Genomic DNA, 14695 nt, shown 5'->3' with positions numbered 1-14695 from the left:
AAGCTGCCTCAGCTGGAGGGCCACAATCCCTGCAGCCTGGGCGTGAGTGTTGCCTGAGGTCTCTCCAGACAGTGCTGGGTCACCTCACCCTGTAGCCCTTGATGCCCCAGGGTGATGCAGAAACACAGGATTCAGGCCATCTGAAAATCCCTGCCTGGAGCCACAGGACAGCCGGGGTGGGGTCTGGCACTCTCAGGTACGCAAGCCTTTGTGTTATACCATAAAGGGCCAGCCAACTAAAGGCCAGAATGTCTGTGAATGCACCTGCCCACAGCACTCATGGCAAGGGACGGACTTCGGCACTGCTGCTTCGGGAAGGTCTGGATGACACCCTGCCCTCCAGGGAGCTGGGACACAACCAGAGTGGTGGTCTGGGAAGTCCACAAAGGCCTTCACCGGTCAACGGCCTGGAAAGACGACCTCCCCCAACCTTGTGCCACAGGAGCCCCTGGAACATGGGATAATGGCTACGGCAGACAGGCAGGCAAGCAGCACACGTACCAGTCATGTTTTATTTGGAGGTTAATTCCCATTAGGATATGAAAGGATTCAGCAACGATCGAGATTGTGTTCCTCACGGAGGGGCTCGGGCCAAGGTCATGGGGTGGGGGGGTGCAGAGCGTGTCCTCTTCAGTGGTATTTGCGGAGCCGCTCGTGCTCTGAAGTCAGGAAGGCAAGATGGTAAGTATCTTAAAAGGTTACAGTGAAGGCACAGCATGGCAGGAAGCACGCTGAGATCACACAAAGCCTTCCTGAGAATTCCCTTCAGAGATGACCCACGACCCGCCTGCCGGTGTCTCTGCAGAATCAGCAGACCCGGGGGGCACAAAGACACCTCAGGAGCCAACCTGCCACCTGGCCAACCACTTTCTTTCCAGAAGGAACAGAGGGAACACACGCTCAGACAAACAGCCCCAGAGAACCCGTCCTTCAGAGGCAGCACCGCCCTGGTGCCACAGAATGGGAGTGAGGTGGGGGTAGGGGGTGTACACTACACTGTCAGAAACAGCCTAGTCAGAGGCTGCCACCAACACCTCCCGCCAATCTCCCACCAGACAAGCTCCTCTCAAGCCTCAGAGCCGGAACAGCCATGCTTTTCTGGGGTACCAGATTATCCCACTCAACTTATTTCTCTTTCTGCATTGGCTACTAGGAAAATCGAGCCAAATTTTCACAGAGTGTGCTGTATTTTAAAGAATGCTTCTAAGTACTCTCTTTACCCTGGCTTCATCTTGATTTTCCTGTGTTCTCTTTGTCACAATTTTCTCATTTCAAACAATATCCCACATACTGTACTCTGATAGGTCCCTCCAATTCTTTTAGGTGGAAACATAAGGAACTTTAACTAAAGGTCCCTCAGCCTCAGAAGAAGGTGGCCTGCTGTATCTAATGAAATCAGTCACCACCACCCTCTCATGGGAACTAAAGGCAAGACGCCGCAGAGGCACTCACTGAGATGCTTGTAGGAAAAGGAGTAGCTAAAGAGCACGTAGCATGCCAGCACCATGGTAATCCCCGAGATGCTCCCCTTCTTCACATTGATGTACTTGTTGTAGTACCGGTAGTAACCTGCAAACGCAAGAGGCGCTCACTGCCCTGCTGGGCTTCACATTTGAGTGAAGTTGAGCACACAGTTGAGTCTGGCTGACATTCAGGGACCTAGTCCTGCTCTGGCTGTTTAAGCCCCTCGCCCTGCATTCACTGGCTGATAAAGATGACAAGCACAAATGCCAGTAAGGTCTCTAATCCCCATAGCCTGAACTATAAGCACATACCAGCTCCTGAACTAGGCCTACCTGGATTCCACCTCTCCCCTTTGGCCTTGAGCTTATAGCCTCCTGAGTAGCTGGGACTACAGGCATGCACCACCACATCCAGCTAATTTTTCTTGTGTGTGTGTTTTTTTTTATAGAGATGGGGTCTCTCCATATTGCCTAGGCTGGTCTAAAACTCGGCTCAAGCAATCCTCCCGCCTCGGCCTCCCGAAGTGCTGGGATTACAGGCATAAGCCACCACACCAGGCCAAGATAGGCCATTTCAAATATTTGTCCTGAAGTTCTGGCAGGGAGGAGAGCATCATATTATAGACTAATGCCCACTACGGTTCCAATTCATTTTCCTCTTAAAGAAGTCTTAGGATTTCTTTAAGACAGAGGCAGACATACTGATTCCAAGCAACAGGAAACATGTTCTTGGCTGTAATATCTCAGAGCCAGCCTTTGAAAGGGCCAATCAACCACAGAAGTCCAAGGCCTAGCATCCCTCCCTGTCATCCTCTACATAACTTACTGCTTTCGGACAACAAGGCCTTCATTGCCCAAATTAATTCATGGCAAAAAAGAAGATCTGAAGACCCAGAGATTTGCTTTCATTTACAGACATCCACAAGGCTCTGACCTCTTTGAAACGCTCCAAAAATGCCACTAGGGCTGAAGTCCCGCATCAAGATCCAGCTTGGCAGCTCCCCCAGTTTGACCTCCAGAAGTTTCTTGTCCTTCACTGGTACTGAAACGGAAGAGTGAGAGAAAATACCCACTGAATAATCTCCCAGTAACACACATGGCATCCTTTCCTGCCACTGCTTCAACTATGCAATAAAGGTGCATAATGCAATTACACAGAGGCTGCACATACACAATATTATGAAGAAATACGTGACATCAAGCCCACTATTTTAAGACTGAGTCTATACAATAGCAGAACTGCTGCAGGGACAGCTTTATTAACCAACAGGACATCTGAGTAACAGCTTGCTGGGAGTAACTCCAGAAAAGGGTCTCGAAAAAAGCAGTAACATGGCGGACAGGAAAGATTACTGCAAAGCTAACATTTACTTGGCATTATTAGCTTATTTAATCTTCACAACAAGCACTTCACGTCTTTACCTTAAAGGAGGGGAGGGGGGATAGACTCAGAGAGGTTGGGCCACGTGACCAAAGTCACACACACAACGTGGGGTCAGGACTGGCCCTCCTATGTCCCTGAAGCCAATATGAGGGTGCCCTGTCCAACCCTGGGGATGTGTGGCTGGAGAACGTACAAGAGGGGATGTGGAAGGAGAGCGGTGTGACGGTGCCCTCAAGTGTCTCACTCAGACTTGATGCACTTGTTTACTGGGGAAGGGCTTCAAACAGCACCTGGGTTCACACAGCTGGCAGACTCACCAGATGGGCCAGCCCGAGCAAGTATAATGAAAGAAACCCAAGGAATTTCCACCTCCAGCATCCTGGGACCACGGACACCAACAATTTCCAGAGATAAAAATAAGAGATAACACATTCCGAGAAGTCAAGTGAGGAAAAACCACTCCAAATGACTGAACGGCCCCAGATCGTATTCCAATGGGAGTCTGAGAACAAGGAATCAGAAGGGCTCCTGGCTGAGGCTGCACTGTCCTCACATTTGGGCCCAGGAGGAGACTATGGAGGGCCAGGGAGTGGGTGGGCCTGTGGGCGTCAAGGAGATGCATTTAAGAAAGGAATCGTCTCCCCTGTTCTCCCTGCAAAGATTTATTTATTTATTTCTGAGAGACAGGGTCTCACTCCATTACCCAGGCTGGAGTGCACTGGTTATTCACAGGTGTGCACAGCTCAGTGCAGCCTCACTGAGCCTCCTGGACTCAAGTGATCCTCCTGCCTCAACCTCCTGAACAGCTGGGACTACAGGTGTGTGCCACCACACCCAGCTAATGATCAGTTTTAAAAAGCTTTTAGCAGATGTCCTATTGAGGGCAAAGAGTCTAGGACCACGGTGCCTTCTCAAAGATAACCACAAGAGGAGCCAGATTAAATAATCCCAAGGTTTCTTCTCCATTTTGAGATCAAAGGAAAGACTAAGGCTCTGTCAGGACCAGCCTCAAGAGTCTGCTGAGGGAGGCCGGGGCACAGTGGTTCACACTATAATCCCAGCACTTTGGGAGGCCGAGGCAGGCAGATCACTTGAGGTCAGGAGTTTGAGACCAGCCTGGCCAACATGGTGAAACTGCACCATGAGATCACGCCACTGCACTTGCCCAGGCTGGAGTGCAGCGGCATGATCTCGGCTCACTGCAACCTCTGCCTCCTGGTTCTAGCGATTCTCCTGCCTCAGCCTCCTGAGTAGCTGGGACTACAGGCATGCGCCACGACACCCAGCTAATTTTTGTATTTTTAGTAGAGACGGGGTTTCACCATGTTGGCCAGGCTGGTCTCGAACTCCTGACCTCAGGCGATCTGCCTACCTCGGCCCCCCAAAGTGCTGGGATTACAGGCATGAGCCACCGCCACCAGGCCAGAAAACTCACTTCCTGATCCAGTGAAGCTATTTTTTCACATTCACATAAACTGTGCAGACATATTCTGCATCTTGTTACCATGTTCAGGGGCTGGCATGGAGCCTGGCACATCACAGGAGAAAAAAGGCAACAATTTACAACTTGTTTTTCTTCCTAGTTCTATCTCTATTATGAAGACAAGGGTGTTTCCTTAAAACCAACACATCAGGGGCCGGGCGCAGTGGCTCACGCCTGTAATCCCAGCACTTTGGGAAGCTGAGGCGGGAAGATCCTGAGGTCAGGAAATCGAGACCATCCTGGCTAACATGGTGAAACCCCATCGCTACTAAAAAAAAAAAAAAAAAAAAAAAAATTAGCCAGGTGTGGTGGCGGGCGCCTGTAGTCCTAGCTACTAGGGAGGCTGAGGCAGGAGAATGGCGTGAACCTGGGAGGCGGAGCTTGCAGTGAGCTGAGATTGTGCCACTACACTCCAGCCTGGGTGACAGAGCAAGAATCCGTGTCAAAAACAAACAAAAACCTAACACATTTGGCAGGGCACGGTGGCTCACGCCTGTAATCCCAGCACTGTGGGAGGCCAAGGCAGGTAGATCACGAGGTCAGGAGTTCAAGACCAGCCTGGCCAACAAAGTGAAACCTCATCTCTACTAAAAATACAAAAATTAGCTGGGCATGGTGGCGTGTGCCTGTAGTCCCCGCTACTCGGGAGGCTGAGACAGGAGAATCGCTTAAACCTGGGAGGTAGAGGTTGCAGTGAGCCAAGATCGCGCCACTGCAAGGGACTATCCAGTTCATCTGAGATGCATCTATACTTATTCCACGAATTTCTCTTTCACTGGAAGGCAGAGGAAGGCCTCAGTCCTTGGTTGCCCTATTGGAACTCCCACCCCAACTCTACACACACCCACTCCTCTGCAGCACTGAAGCTTCCATCTGCAATCACTGGGTCACATAAAGAGACCCAGTAGAGTTCAGAGACAGAGCAGACCCTTGGGTCTAGTGCCATTCTGGGTTTAGTGCCATTTTGTAGGTGTGTGCCCTTAGGCAAGGTACTACTCCTTCTCAGTTTCCTCCTTTGTGAAATCCTTGGTACTTGGCCCTAGGTACTATGTAAATGAGAACTATTACCACCTTTCTGCCTGGTTATGAGCTACCTGAAGGTGCGAATATCCCCACCATTTCTTGGTACACGACAGATTCTCAGTAATGGTTGTAGAACCACAGATCCTCGAGAGGAAACATACTGTTCATTACTATGAAGCCACATGGAAATAGCAAGTCTCTCCTGAGTGCTAAATCCAACCTGGGGGTTGTCCAGAGAATAAAGATTTTTGGACTTGCAGGCCACATAAGGTCTTCATAGCATAGTCTATTTTATTTTTAAACAATCTTTTTAAAAACAGAAAATGGCCCAATGCGGTGGCTCACACCAGTAATCCCAACACTTTGGCCGAGATGGGAGGACTGCTTGAGGCCAGGAGTTTGAGACCCCATCTCTATAATAAATAAAATAAAAACAAAAAACCATTCTAGGCCTGGTACAGTGGCTCACGTCTGTAATCCCAGCACTCTGGGAGGCCAAGGCAGGAGGATCACGAGCTCAGGAGTCTGAGACCAGCCTTGCCAACATGGCGAAACCCCATCTCTACTAAAAATACAAAAATTAGCCAGGTGTGGTGGCGGGCACCTGCAATCCCAGCTACTTGGGAGGCTGAGGCAGGAGAATCACTTGAACCTGGGAGGTGGAGGTTGCACTGAGCTGAGATCGTGCTATTGCACTGCAGCCTGGGCGACAAAAGCAAGACTCCATCTCAAAAAATAAATAAATAAATAAATAAAAATAAAATATAAAAACAAAAAAACCATTCTGAGCTCATGGCCAGACAAAAACAGGCCACACAAAATCCAACTCACTGGCCATAGTTTGCCAACCCCTGATCTTATCTACTGCTGCTAATTCATATTTCCCTCACTTTATGTGCTCATGAAATACTGTCTTTGTCCTCTGGTGACAGACACTACCTAAAAGATCATCAATACCTATGAGACATGGACTCCAATTTCTTCACCGGGGGTGATGCTGAATAGGCCAGGCATGTGACATGACCCTGCCTAAAGGTCACAAAGTAAAGGCTGGGATGACGAGCTCACACTGACTGAGTACTCACTGTGGGCCACGCAGCGTTCCAAGTGTCTTTCACGTACTAAATCGACTGATCCTTAGTTCAGAGCTCTTGACCACAGCCCTATGCTTAAACAAAATGCCCCAGTGTTCGCTTTTCACAGGTTGTCTCCTTAACACAACTACCGTGTATGATGAATGTTCTTATGCCCATTTTACTGAGGGGAAAACAGCTTCCCTCTCATCTTTTCTAAACCCCTCTTCATTTCTCTAGGCTGAGATTAAGAATACAGAGGCCGGAGGCCGGGCACAGTGGCTCACACCTGTAATCCCAGCACTTTGGGAGGCCGAGGTGGGCAGATCACAAGGTCAGGAGATCGAGACCATCCTGGCTAACACAGTGAAACCCTGTCTCTACTAAAAATACAAAAAATTAGCTGGGCGTGGTGGCGGGCGCCTGTAGACCCAGCTACTCGGGAGACTGAGGCAGGAGAATGGCGTGAACCCGGGAGGCAGAGCTTGCAGTGAGCTGAGATCGCGCCACTGCACTCCAGCCTGGGCGACAGAGCGAGACTCCATCTCAAAAAAAAACAAACCAGAGGTCAGGCGCAGTGGCTCACACTGGTAATCTCAACACTTTGGGAGGTCGAAGCAGGTAACTCACTTGAGGTCAAGAGTTTGAGACCAGCCTGGTCAACGTGGCGAAACCCATCTCTACTAAAAATACAAAAAAAAATTAGCCAGGCGTAGGTATTGGTACGTGCCTGTAATCCCAGATACTTGGGAGGCTGAGGCAGCAGAATCATTTGAACCTCGGAGGCAGAGGTTGCAGTGAGATGAGATCAGCTACTGCACTCCAGCCTGGGCGACAGCGTGAGACTCCATGTCAAAAAAAAAAGAATACAGAAACGTAGTGGCTCACACCTGTAATCCCAGCACTTTGGGAGGCGGAGGTACGTGGATCACCTGAGGTCAGGAGTTCAAGACTAGCCTGGCCAACATGGTGAAAGCCCGTCTCTACTAAAAATACAAAAATTAGCTGGGCATGGTGGCCTGCGCCTGTAATCCCAGCTACTCGGAGGCTGAGGCTGGAGAATCGCTTGAACCCAGGAGGCAAAGGTTACAGTGAGCAGAGATCACACCATTGCACTCCACCCTGGGCGACAAGAGCGAAACGCCATCTCAAAAAAAAATGATAAAAAAAAAAAACAGAAACTGAGCTAAGACACACATGGGTTAATCAAAACTCTGCCACTATCAGGCTGTGTGACCTCAGAGAGGCCACACCACATCCCAAACAGTTATTTCCCTCATCTGTAAAATGGAATCGACTTTCCCAACAAGGACTCTCTGACAAGGCTACTATGGAGCATCTAGGGCTAAAACACGGTTTAGCCCTATTCAAAAACAAACAAACAAAAATCATCAGTGTGCACAGCGGGATGAATGTAGCGATTTACACATGGGTGTCTCGGAAAAGCCTGCTAGTCATAAGGCCGTCCTAGAGAATAAAGTTCATTCACCACGAATCCTCAGGTTTGAATACCAGCTCAGCCCTCTCACGAGTTGTGACCTTGAACAGGTCACCTCGCCTCTCTGAGCCTATTCAACATATATGCATCGAACCTTACATGGTATCAGGCACAGTCCTAGTCCTGAGCTCCTCCTGGAGCTTCATCTGAGCTTAAGCTTTGGGAAAAAAGGGCAAAAGCTGCGCCTAACATTCAAGTGCAAAGCAACTGGGTCGCAGCGGGAGAGGGAAGCGGCTATTTCTTAGCGGAAAGAGGAACAGTGGCCCAAGGCGGCGCATTCCCAGGCCCAGAAGCGCGTGCCCCAGATGCCTTCACCCTCCACGCCTAACCCGGTTGGCGCAGGCCCTGGGCAGCAGGAAGACGCGCCTGGGCAGGCGGAGCGGGGTCTGGCGCGCCTCAAGTGAGGTCGTGGCGAAGTGCCTGAGCAAAGGGCAGGCAGCTCCGCAGCTTCCTTCTCTCCCAGTGTGGCTTTGGACCCTGGACCCTGGCTCCTGCTTCCACCACGGAGTCCAAACAGCCTTACCCGGGGCCGGACACTCACCAACTGACGCCATTTTGGAGTCCTGCTGTCCGCTGTGCCGGACCGCGCGAGGGCTGCTGGGTAGGGAATGCACGCCCCATCCAGGGGCGTAGAGCAGAGGCTCACGGGAAGCAGGTCACAACTGCGAATACCCTGGAACTACTAGAAGGCCATGAAGCGAAGGGCGAGGTGCCTGGACAGCAAAAATCCGAGGGTCCTGCAGTTAGAGAGAGGGGCGCCTCAGCCTGGGCTCCCTACCTTAAAAGGTGGGAAGAGGCCGCGCTGGGACTGCAAGCGTGCACCAGCACAGCAAGCTAATTTTTGTATTTTTAGTAGAGACAGGGTTTCACCATGTTGGCCAGGCTGGTCTTGAACTCCTTTCCTCACGTGATTCCCCCGCCTCGGTCTCCCAAAGTTCTGGGGTTACCGGCGTGAGCCACCGCGCCCAGTCTATTTTTATTTTTATTTTTTACTTTTCAGACAGAGCATTTACTTTTCAGACAGTGGCTTGATCACGGCTGACTGCAGCCTTGAACTCCCGGAGTCAAGCGATCCACCCATCTCAGCCTCCCAAATAGCTAGGACTACAGGCTCACATCACCACTTCCAGCTTTTTTTTTTTTTTTTTTTTTTTTTGGTGGAAACAGTGTGGTGAGGAGTGGGGGTAGAGGCTCTCTATTTTGCTCAGGCTGGTCTTGAACTCCTGGCCTCAAGCGTTCTTCCTCCGCCTCCGAAGTAGCTGGGACTACAGGTGCACGCCACCACGCCCGGCTAATTATATTTTGTAGAGAAGGCGTCTCCCTATGTTGCCTAGACTGCTCTTAAACTCTTGGCCTCGAGCGTTCCTCCTACCTCGGCCTCCCAAAATACTGGAACTGCCGGCATGAACCACACTGCCCGGGCTACTTCAATTTTGATTATTTTAATTAATTAATTTATTTATTTATTTAGAGACACAGTCTCGCTCTGTCACCCAGGCTAGAGTGCAGTGGCGCGATCTCGGCTCACTGCCAGCTCCACCTCCGGGGTTCACGCCATTCTCCTGCCTCAGCCTCCCGAGTAGCTGGGACTACAGGCGCCCACCACCACGCCTGGCTAATTTTTTGTATTTTTTTGTATTTTTAGTAGAGACGGGGTTTCACCGTGTTAGCCAGGATGGTCTCGATCTCCTGACCTCGTGATCCACCCGCTTCAGCCTCCCAAAGTTCTAGAATTACAGGCGTGAGCCACCGCGCCGGGCCTCCGATTTTTAAAACAACCTCGAGAGCAGGTCTTGTAGTCATAACTTGCCAAATAAATGCCACCCTCGTTCAGTTCATTCTGCTACATTTCTTGTTTCAGAGGTGGCATTGTGGGGCTCCTCCATGTCTGCTTCCCTTCTCCCCAGGCAGTGAAAATCGCATATACAATTATAGGTGTGTGAAAGCATGGCCAGCATCGCCAGTGGGAATTAAAAATGGTTAAAAAAACAAAACAAAACAAACAGGCCAGGTGCGGTGGTTCACGCCTGTAATCCTAGCACTTTGGGAGGCAGAGGTGGGCGGATCACTTGAGGTCAGGAGTTCAAAACCAGCCGGGCCAACATGGTGAAAATACGAAAAAAATTAGCTGAGCGCGGTGGCAGGTGCCTGCAATTCCAGCTACTTGGGAGGGTGAGGCAGGAGAATCACTTGAACCTGTGAAGTGGAGGTTGCAGCGAGCGGAGGTCAAGCCACTGCACTCCAGCCTGGGCGGCAGAGCAAGACTCTGTCTCAAAAAAAAAACAAAAAACAAAAAACAAACAAAAAAAAAACCCAGGCTGGTCGCGGTGGTTCACGCCTGTAATCCCAGCACTTTGGGAAGCCAAGGTGCGCGGATCACCTGAGATCAGGAGTTCGAGACCAGCCTCCTCAACATGGCAAAACCTCATCTCTGCTAAAAATACAAAAAGTAGCCAAGCGTGGTGATATGCGCCTGTCATTCCAGCTACTCCAGAGGCTGAGGCGGGAGAATTGCTTGCACCTGGGAGGCGGAGGTTGCAGTGAGCAGAGATGGGGCCACTGCACTGCAGCCTGGGTGATGGAGTGAGAACTTGTCTCCAAACAAACAAACAAACCCCAGCAAATATAGTAGTGTACTGCGGTAGGAGTGTTCTCAACGGTTCCTTGAGCCCTTGAACTCTCTGTCTTCAAAGTTTATTTCACTTGCTCCTTGCGGTGTGTGTTGACCATCCACGGTATAATGCGGGTATAATTTATTATTTAGGAGTTTATTACCCGCCTTGGGCTGCGTCCCTAAGCAACTGAACCCCCAGGAAAAACCCTGCCCATTGAACCAGGGCCTATGTAACTCCCACTCCCCAGGGCTGGGGCAGATGCCGGGGCTGGGGCAGAGGGCCCCGCAGGAAGGATCAGGGATGGGGTCTGCCGGACCCCAGGTGTCAGGTCCTCCGTGGGGCAGGAATAGGCCTGGGAACCTTCCTGGTCCACCCAGGGAATCCTCCTGCAGGGTGCGAGTATGGGACCTGGAAGACTACGAGGGACCGAAGAGACCCGACTGCACTGTGTGCGGGCAGAGGCAGCCTCCGGGAGCTGATAGACTTGAGGGCTGGGGCAGGGGAAGCTGAGGGGGCCGCTGTTCCGTGGGACGTGCAGGAGAGCAGCAAAAGGCAGGAGTGGCCAGTGGCACCCGCGCCCCCGCCCCTTCCCCAGGCCGGACACTCGCGGGGACGGAGAGCCGCCGGAGCCCAGGATCCGCACACTGGAATCCTGGGAGGCCCCAGGAAGAGGCCGGAGGGAAGCTACGCCGATGCCCGATCCCCTGGGGTGGATGGAAGGACTGAGGGCGCAGGAGCTGTGATTTGTATATGTATAAATGCCAACGTTTTAGTTAATGAACTGGGGTTGTTTCGGGGAAGGTGGGGGTGGGTTGGAGGGAGCAGATTATTCCAAAGATAATTTTTTTTTTTTTTTGGTAAGAGACGGAGTCTCGCTCTGTCGCCCAGGCTGGAGTGCAATGGTGCGATCTCGGCTCCCTGTACCTCCGCCTCCCGAGTTGAAGCGATTCTGCCTCAGCCTCCCGAGTAGCTGGGATTACTGGCGCCCGCCACCACGCCCGGCTAATTTTTATATTTTTAGTAGAGACGGGGATTCACCATGTTGGCCAGGCTGGTATCGAACTCCTGGCCTCAGGTGATCCGCCTAGCCTCGGCCACCCAAAATGCTGGGATTACAGGCGTGAGCCACCGCGCCCAGCCTGAACATAGTACTCTTTCGTTGATCTGGCCCTCGTGCAAATTCTTAGTGCTCCCCAAGCAGAGGGCTGGGGAGAAGAGAATCCGGATTCCTGACAACCCCGCCCCAGCCTTCTCTGCTAAGCTGCGCGAAACATTTTCCACTGTGGCTTCCCAAATGTGTCTCCTTAGGAGACTACACAGCCCGAGGCAGGTGAATTTTCCCGAATGACAAGAGGATTATTCCCGAACCCCGTGGTGGCGTCTGCTTCTATCCTGTTTCACTTACTTTTACACTTTCCTCTGAATTACAAAAGGGAAAAAGAACTCTTTAGGGTCCATCTAAAGCGCAAAAAAGTTAGGCTTCCAAGACCTCGTGGCGCAACGGTAGCGCGTCTGACTCCAGATCAGAAGGTTGCGTGTTCAAATCACGTCGGGGTCAAACATGTGATCATCCCTTTCTTTAGCCAACAGGAGTTATATCTTGCCGGTAACTCTCAACCTTGGACACTGTATTTTCTGTTCTTTAGCCCTAAAGATTTATTTGCGTATGTACTTCAGCAGTGGACCGGCACCTTAGCTAAAGTGTGAGGAAAAATTCAGAACCAATACTTAGGTCGTGCTGTTCACATCTGCAGCAGGATTTATCAGGACTGTGCCTCAGATAGTACATTCACAGGACTTCAGACAGGACCTTAAAACAGTGCAGGAGCACTTTGGGAGGCTGAGGCGGGCAGATTGCTTGAGCCCAGGAGTTCAAGACCAGCCTGGGCAACGTATCAAAACCGTCTCTCTAAAAATAAAAAATAAAAAAATAAACAAACAAACAAACAAAAAACAACGATAAAAGCAAAAGCAAAAATGCCAGGTGTGGTGGTGCATACCTGTATTCCCAGCTGCTGCTTAGGAGGCTGAGGCGGGATGATCCCTTGAGCGCAGGTCGAGGCTGCAGTGAGCTATCATTGTGCCACTACACTCCAACCTGGGTGACAAGGTGAGACACTGTCTCTAAATGAAAAAATAAATAAAACGGTTCAGAGCTCGGGAAATAGTTGCCTTCCCAATCCAAAAACTACCTGCCCACCCTGGGGGCTGCTATCCTTGGAGAAGCATTGGTGGTGCAGCCTGATCTCCAGCATTTGAAGTTCCAGCGCCACTAGGACAAAGCGTTATTCAAAACAAATGAGGAGGAAGTCAGTTGTCTTCCCCGAGCCGCTCCTATGGGACTGCTCTGGCCTGACCTGTCATCCGGCTCCCTCCCCACATTCGTATTCCTGGAACGACCTGTTGGACTGAGTTCCTTGTCCTCTCCCTAGGGGTGGCCAGGCCTGACCTCACTGCCTTCCCTGTGTTCAAATGTCTTGAACCTGGAGTACTGAGTGTTCCTGTTTTCTGTTAAAGCCAACAGGAGCCAGGTGCGATGGCTCATGCCTGTAATCCCAGAACTTTGGGAGGTCGAGATGGGAGGATCGTTTGAGCCCAGGAGTTTGAGACCAGCCTGGGCAACATAGCAAGACCCCATCTCTTTTATTTTTTATTTTATTTTATTTATTTATTTATGAGACAGAGTCTCACTCGGTCACCCAGGCTAGAGTACAATGGCACAATCTCGGCTCACTGCCACCTCCGCCTCCTGGGTTCAAGCGATTCTCCTGCCTCAGCCTCCCGAGTAGCTGGGATTACATACTCCTGCCACTGAGCCCGGCTAATTTTTGTATTTTTAGTAGTGACGGGGTTTCACCATGTTGGCCAGGCTGGTCTCGAACTCCTGATCTCAGGTAATCTGCCCGCCTTGACCTCCCAAAGTGCTGGAATTGCAGGCGTGAGCCACTACACTCAGCCAACACACATATGTTTATTGCAACACTATTTACAATAGCAAAGACATGGAACCAACCCAAATGCCCATCAATGGTAGACTGGATAAAGAAAATGTGGTACATATACACCATGGAATACTAAGCAGCCATAAAAAGGAATGAGATCCTGTCCTTTGCAGGGACATGGATGAAGCTGGATGCCATCAGCCTCAGCAAACTAACACAGGAACAGAAAACCAAACACAGCATGTTCTCATTCATAAGTGGGAATTGAATATTGAGAACGCATGGACACAGAGAGGGGAACAACACACACCTGGGCCTTTTGGGGAGTCGGGGGTAAGGGGAGGGAACTTAGAGGATGGGTCAATAGGTGCAGCAAACCACCATGGCACATGTAACAAACCTGCACGTTCTGCACGTGTATCCTGTTTGTTTTGTTTTGTTTAGAAGAAATAAAAAACAAACAAACAAAACTTGGGAGGCCAAGGCAGGCGGATCACTTGAGGTCAGGAGTTCGAGACCAGCCTGGCCAAAATGGTGAAACCCCGTCTCTACTAAAAACACACACAGAAAAAAATTAGCCGGGAGTGGTAGCGGGCGCCTGTAGTCCCAGCTACTCAGGAGGCTGACGCAGGAGAATGGCGTGAACCCGGGAGGCGGAGCTTGCAGTGAGCCGAGATCGCGCCACTGCACTCCAGCCTGGGCGAGAGCGAGACTGTCTCAAAAAAAGAAGAAAAAAATTAACTCCTTACTCACATTAAAACTGTATTTTGGGGGTAATTTACATAAGCCACACAATTATCCTTTTAATTAAGATCTAATATTCTTTTTTTTTTTGAGACAGAGTCTCGCTCTGTCGCCAGTCTGGAGTGCAGTGGTGGGATCTCGGCTCACTGCAAGCTCCGCCTCCCGAGTTCAAGTTATTCTCCTGCCTCAGCCTCCCGAGTAGCTGGAACTACAGGCACGCTGCCACCATGCCCAGCTAATTTTTTTTGAGACGGAGTCTCGCTCTGTCACCCAGGCTGGAGTGCGGTGGCGCAATCTCGGCTCACCGCAACCTCCGCCTCCCGGGTTCAAGCGCTTCTCCTGCCTCAGCCTCCCGAGTAGCCGGGGTTACAGGCAGGCACCACCATGCCCGGCTAATTTTATTTGTATTTTTAGTAGAGACGGGTTTCTCCATGTTGGTCAGGCTAGTCTCGAACTCCCGACCTCAGGTG

The 14695-nt window shown here is 50.8% G+C and overlaps 1 protein-coding gene and 1 non-coding gene across 3 annotated transcripts; one reads left to right on the top strand and one right to left on the bottom strand.

Moving 5' to 3' along the window:
* Positions 1–493: 493 nt before the first annotated feature.
* On the bottom strand, positions 494–14111 carry ATP5MF (ATP synthase membrane subunit f). Of its 2 annotated transcripts, XM_004045832.4 has the most exons (6): positions 13882–14111; positions 12540–12663; positions 8466–8661; positions 2398–2505; positions 1453–1569; positions 494–659 (listed from the first exon to the last, which is right to left on the bottom strand). In XM_004045832.4, the coding sequence occupies exons 3-6, from the start codon at positions 8476–8478 to the stop codon at positions 631–633; spliced, it is 267 nt and encodes an 88-aa protein (XP_004045880.1). In that variant the 5' UTR covers positions 8479–8661; positions 12540–12663; positions 13882–14111; the 3' UTR covers positions 494–630. The 2 variants fall into 2 exon arrangements, with proteins under 2 accessions (XP_004045880.1, XP_063564695.1); XM_063708625.1 differs by lacking the exons at positions 1453–1569; positions 12540–12663; positions 13882–14111 and having other exon boundaries at positions 8466–8566.
* Positions 12026–12097, top strand: TRNAW-CCA (transfer RNA tryptophan (anticodon CCA)). The gene has a single exon. It is a non-coding gene; the product is annotated as a tRNA-Trp (tRNA).
* Positions 14112–14695: the final 584 nt, after the last annotated feature.

The sequence above is a fragment of the Gorilla gorilla genome, chromosome 6 (assembly GCF_029281585.2).
Source record: "Gorilla gorilla gorilla isolate KB3781 chromosome 6, NHGRI_mGorGor1-v2.1_pri, whole genome shotgun sequence".
Taxonomy (NCBI): Eukaryota; Metazoa; Chordata; class Mammalia; order Primates; family Hominidae; genus Gorilla; species Gorilla gorilla.
This window is presented reverse-complemented; position numbering and strand designations above follow the sequence as displayed.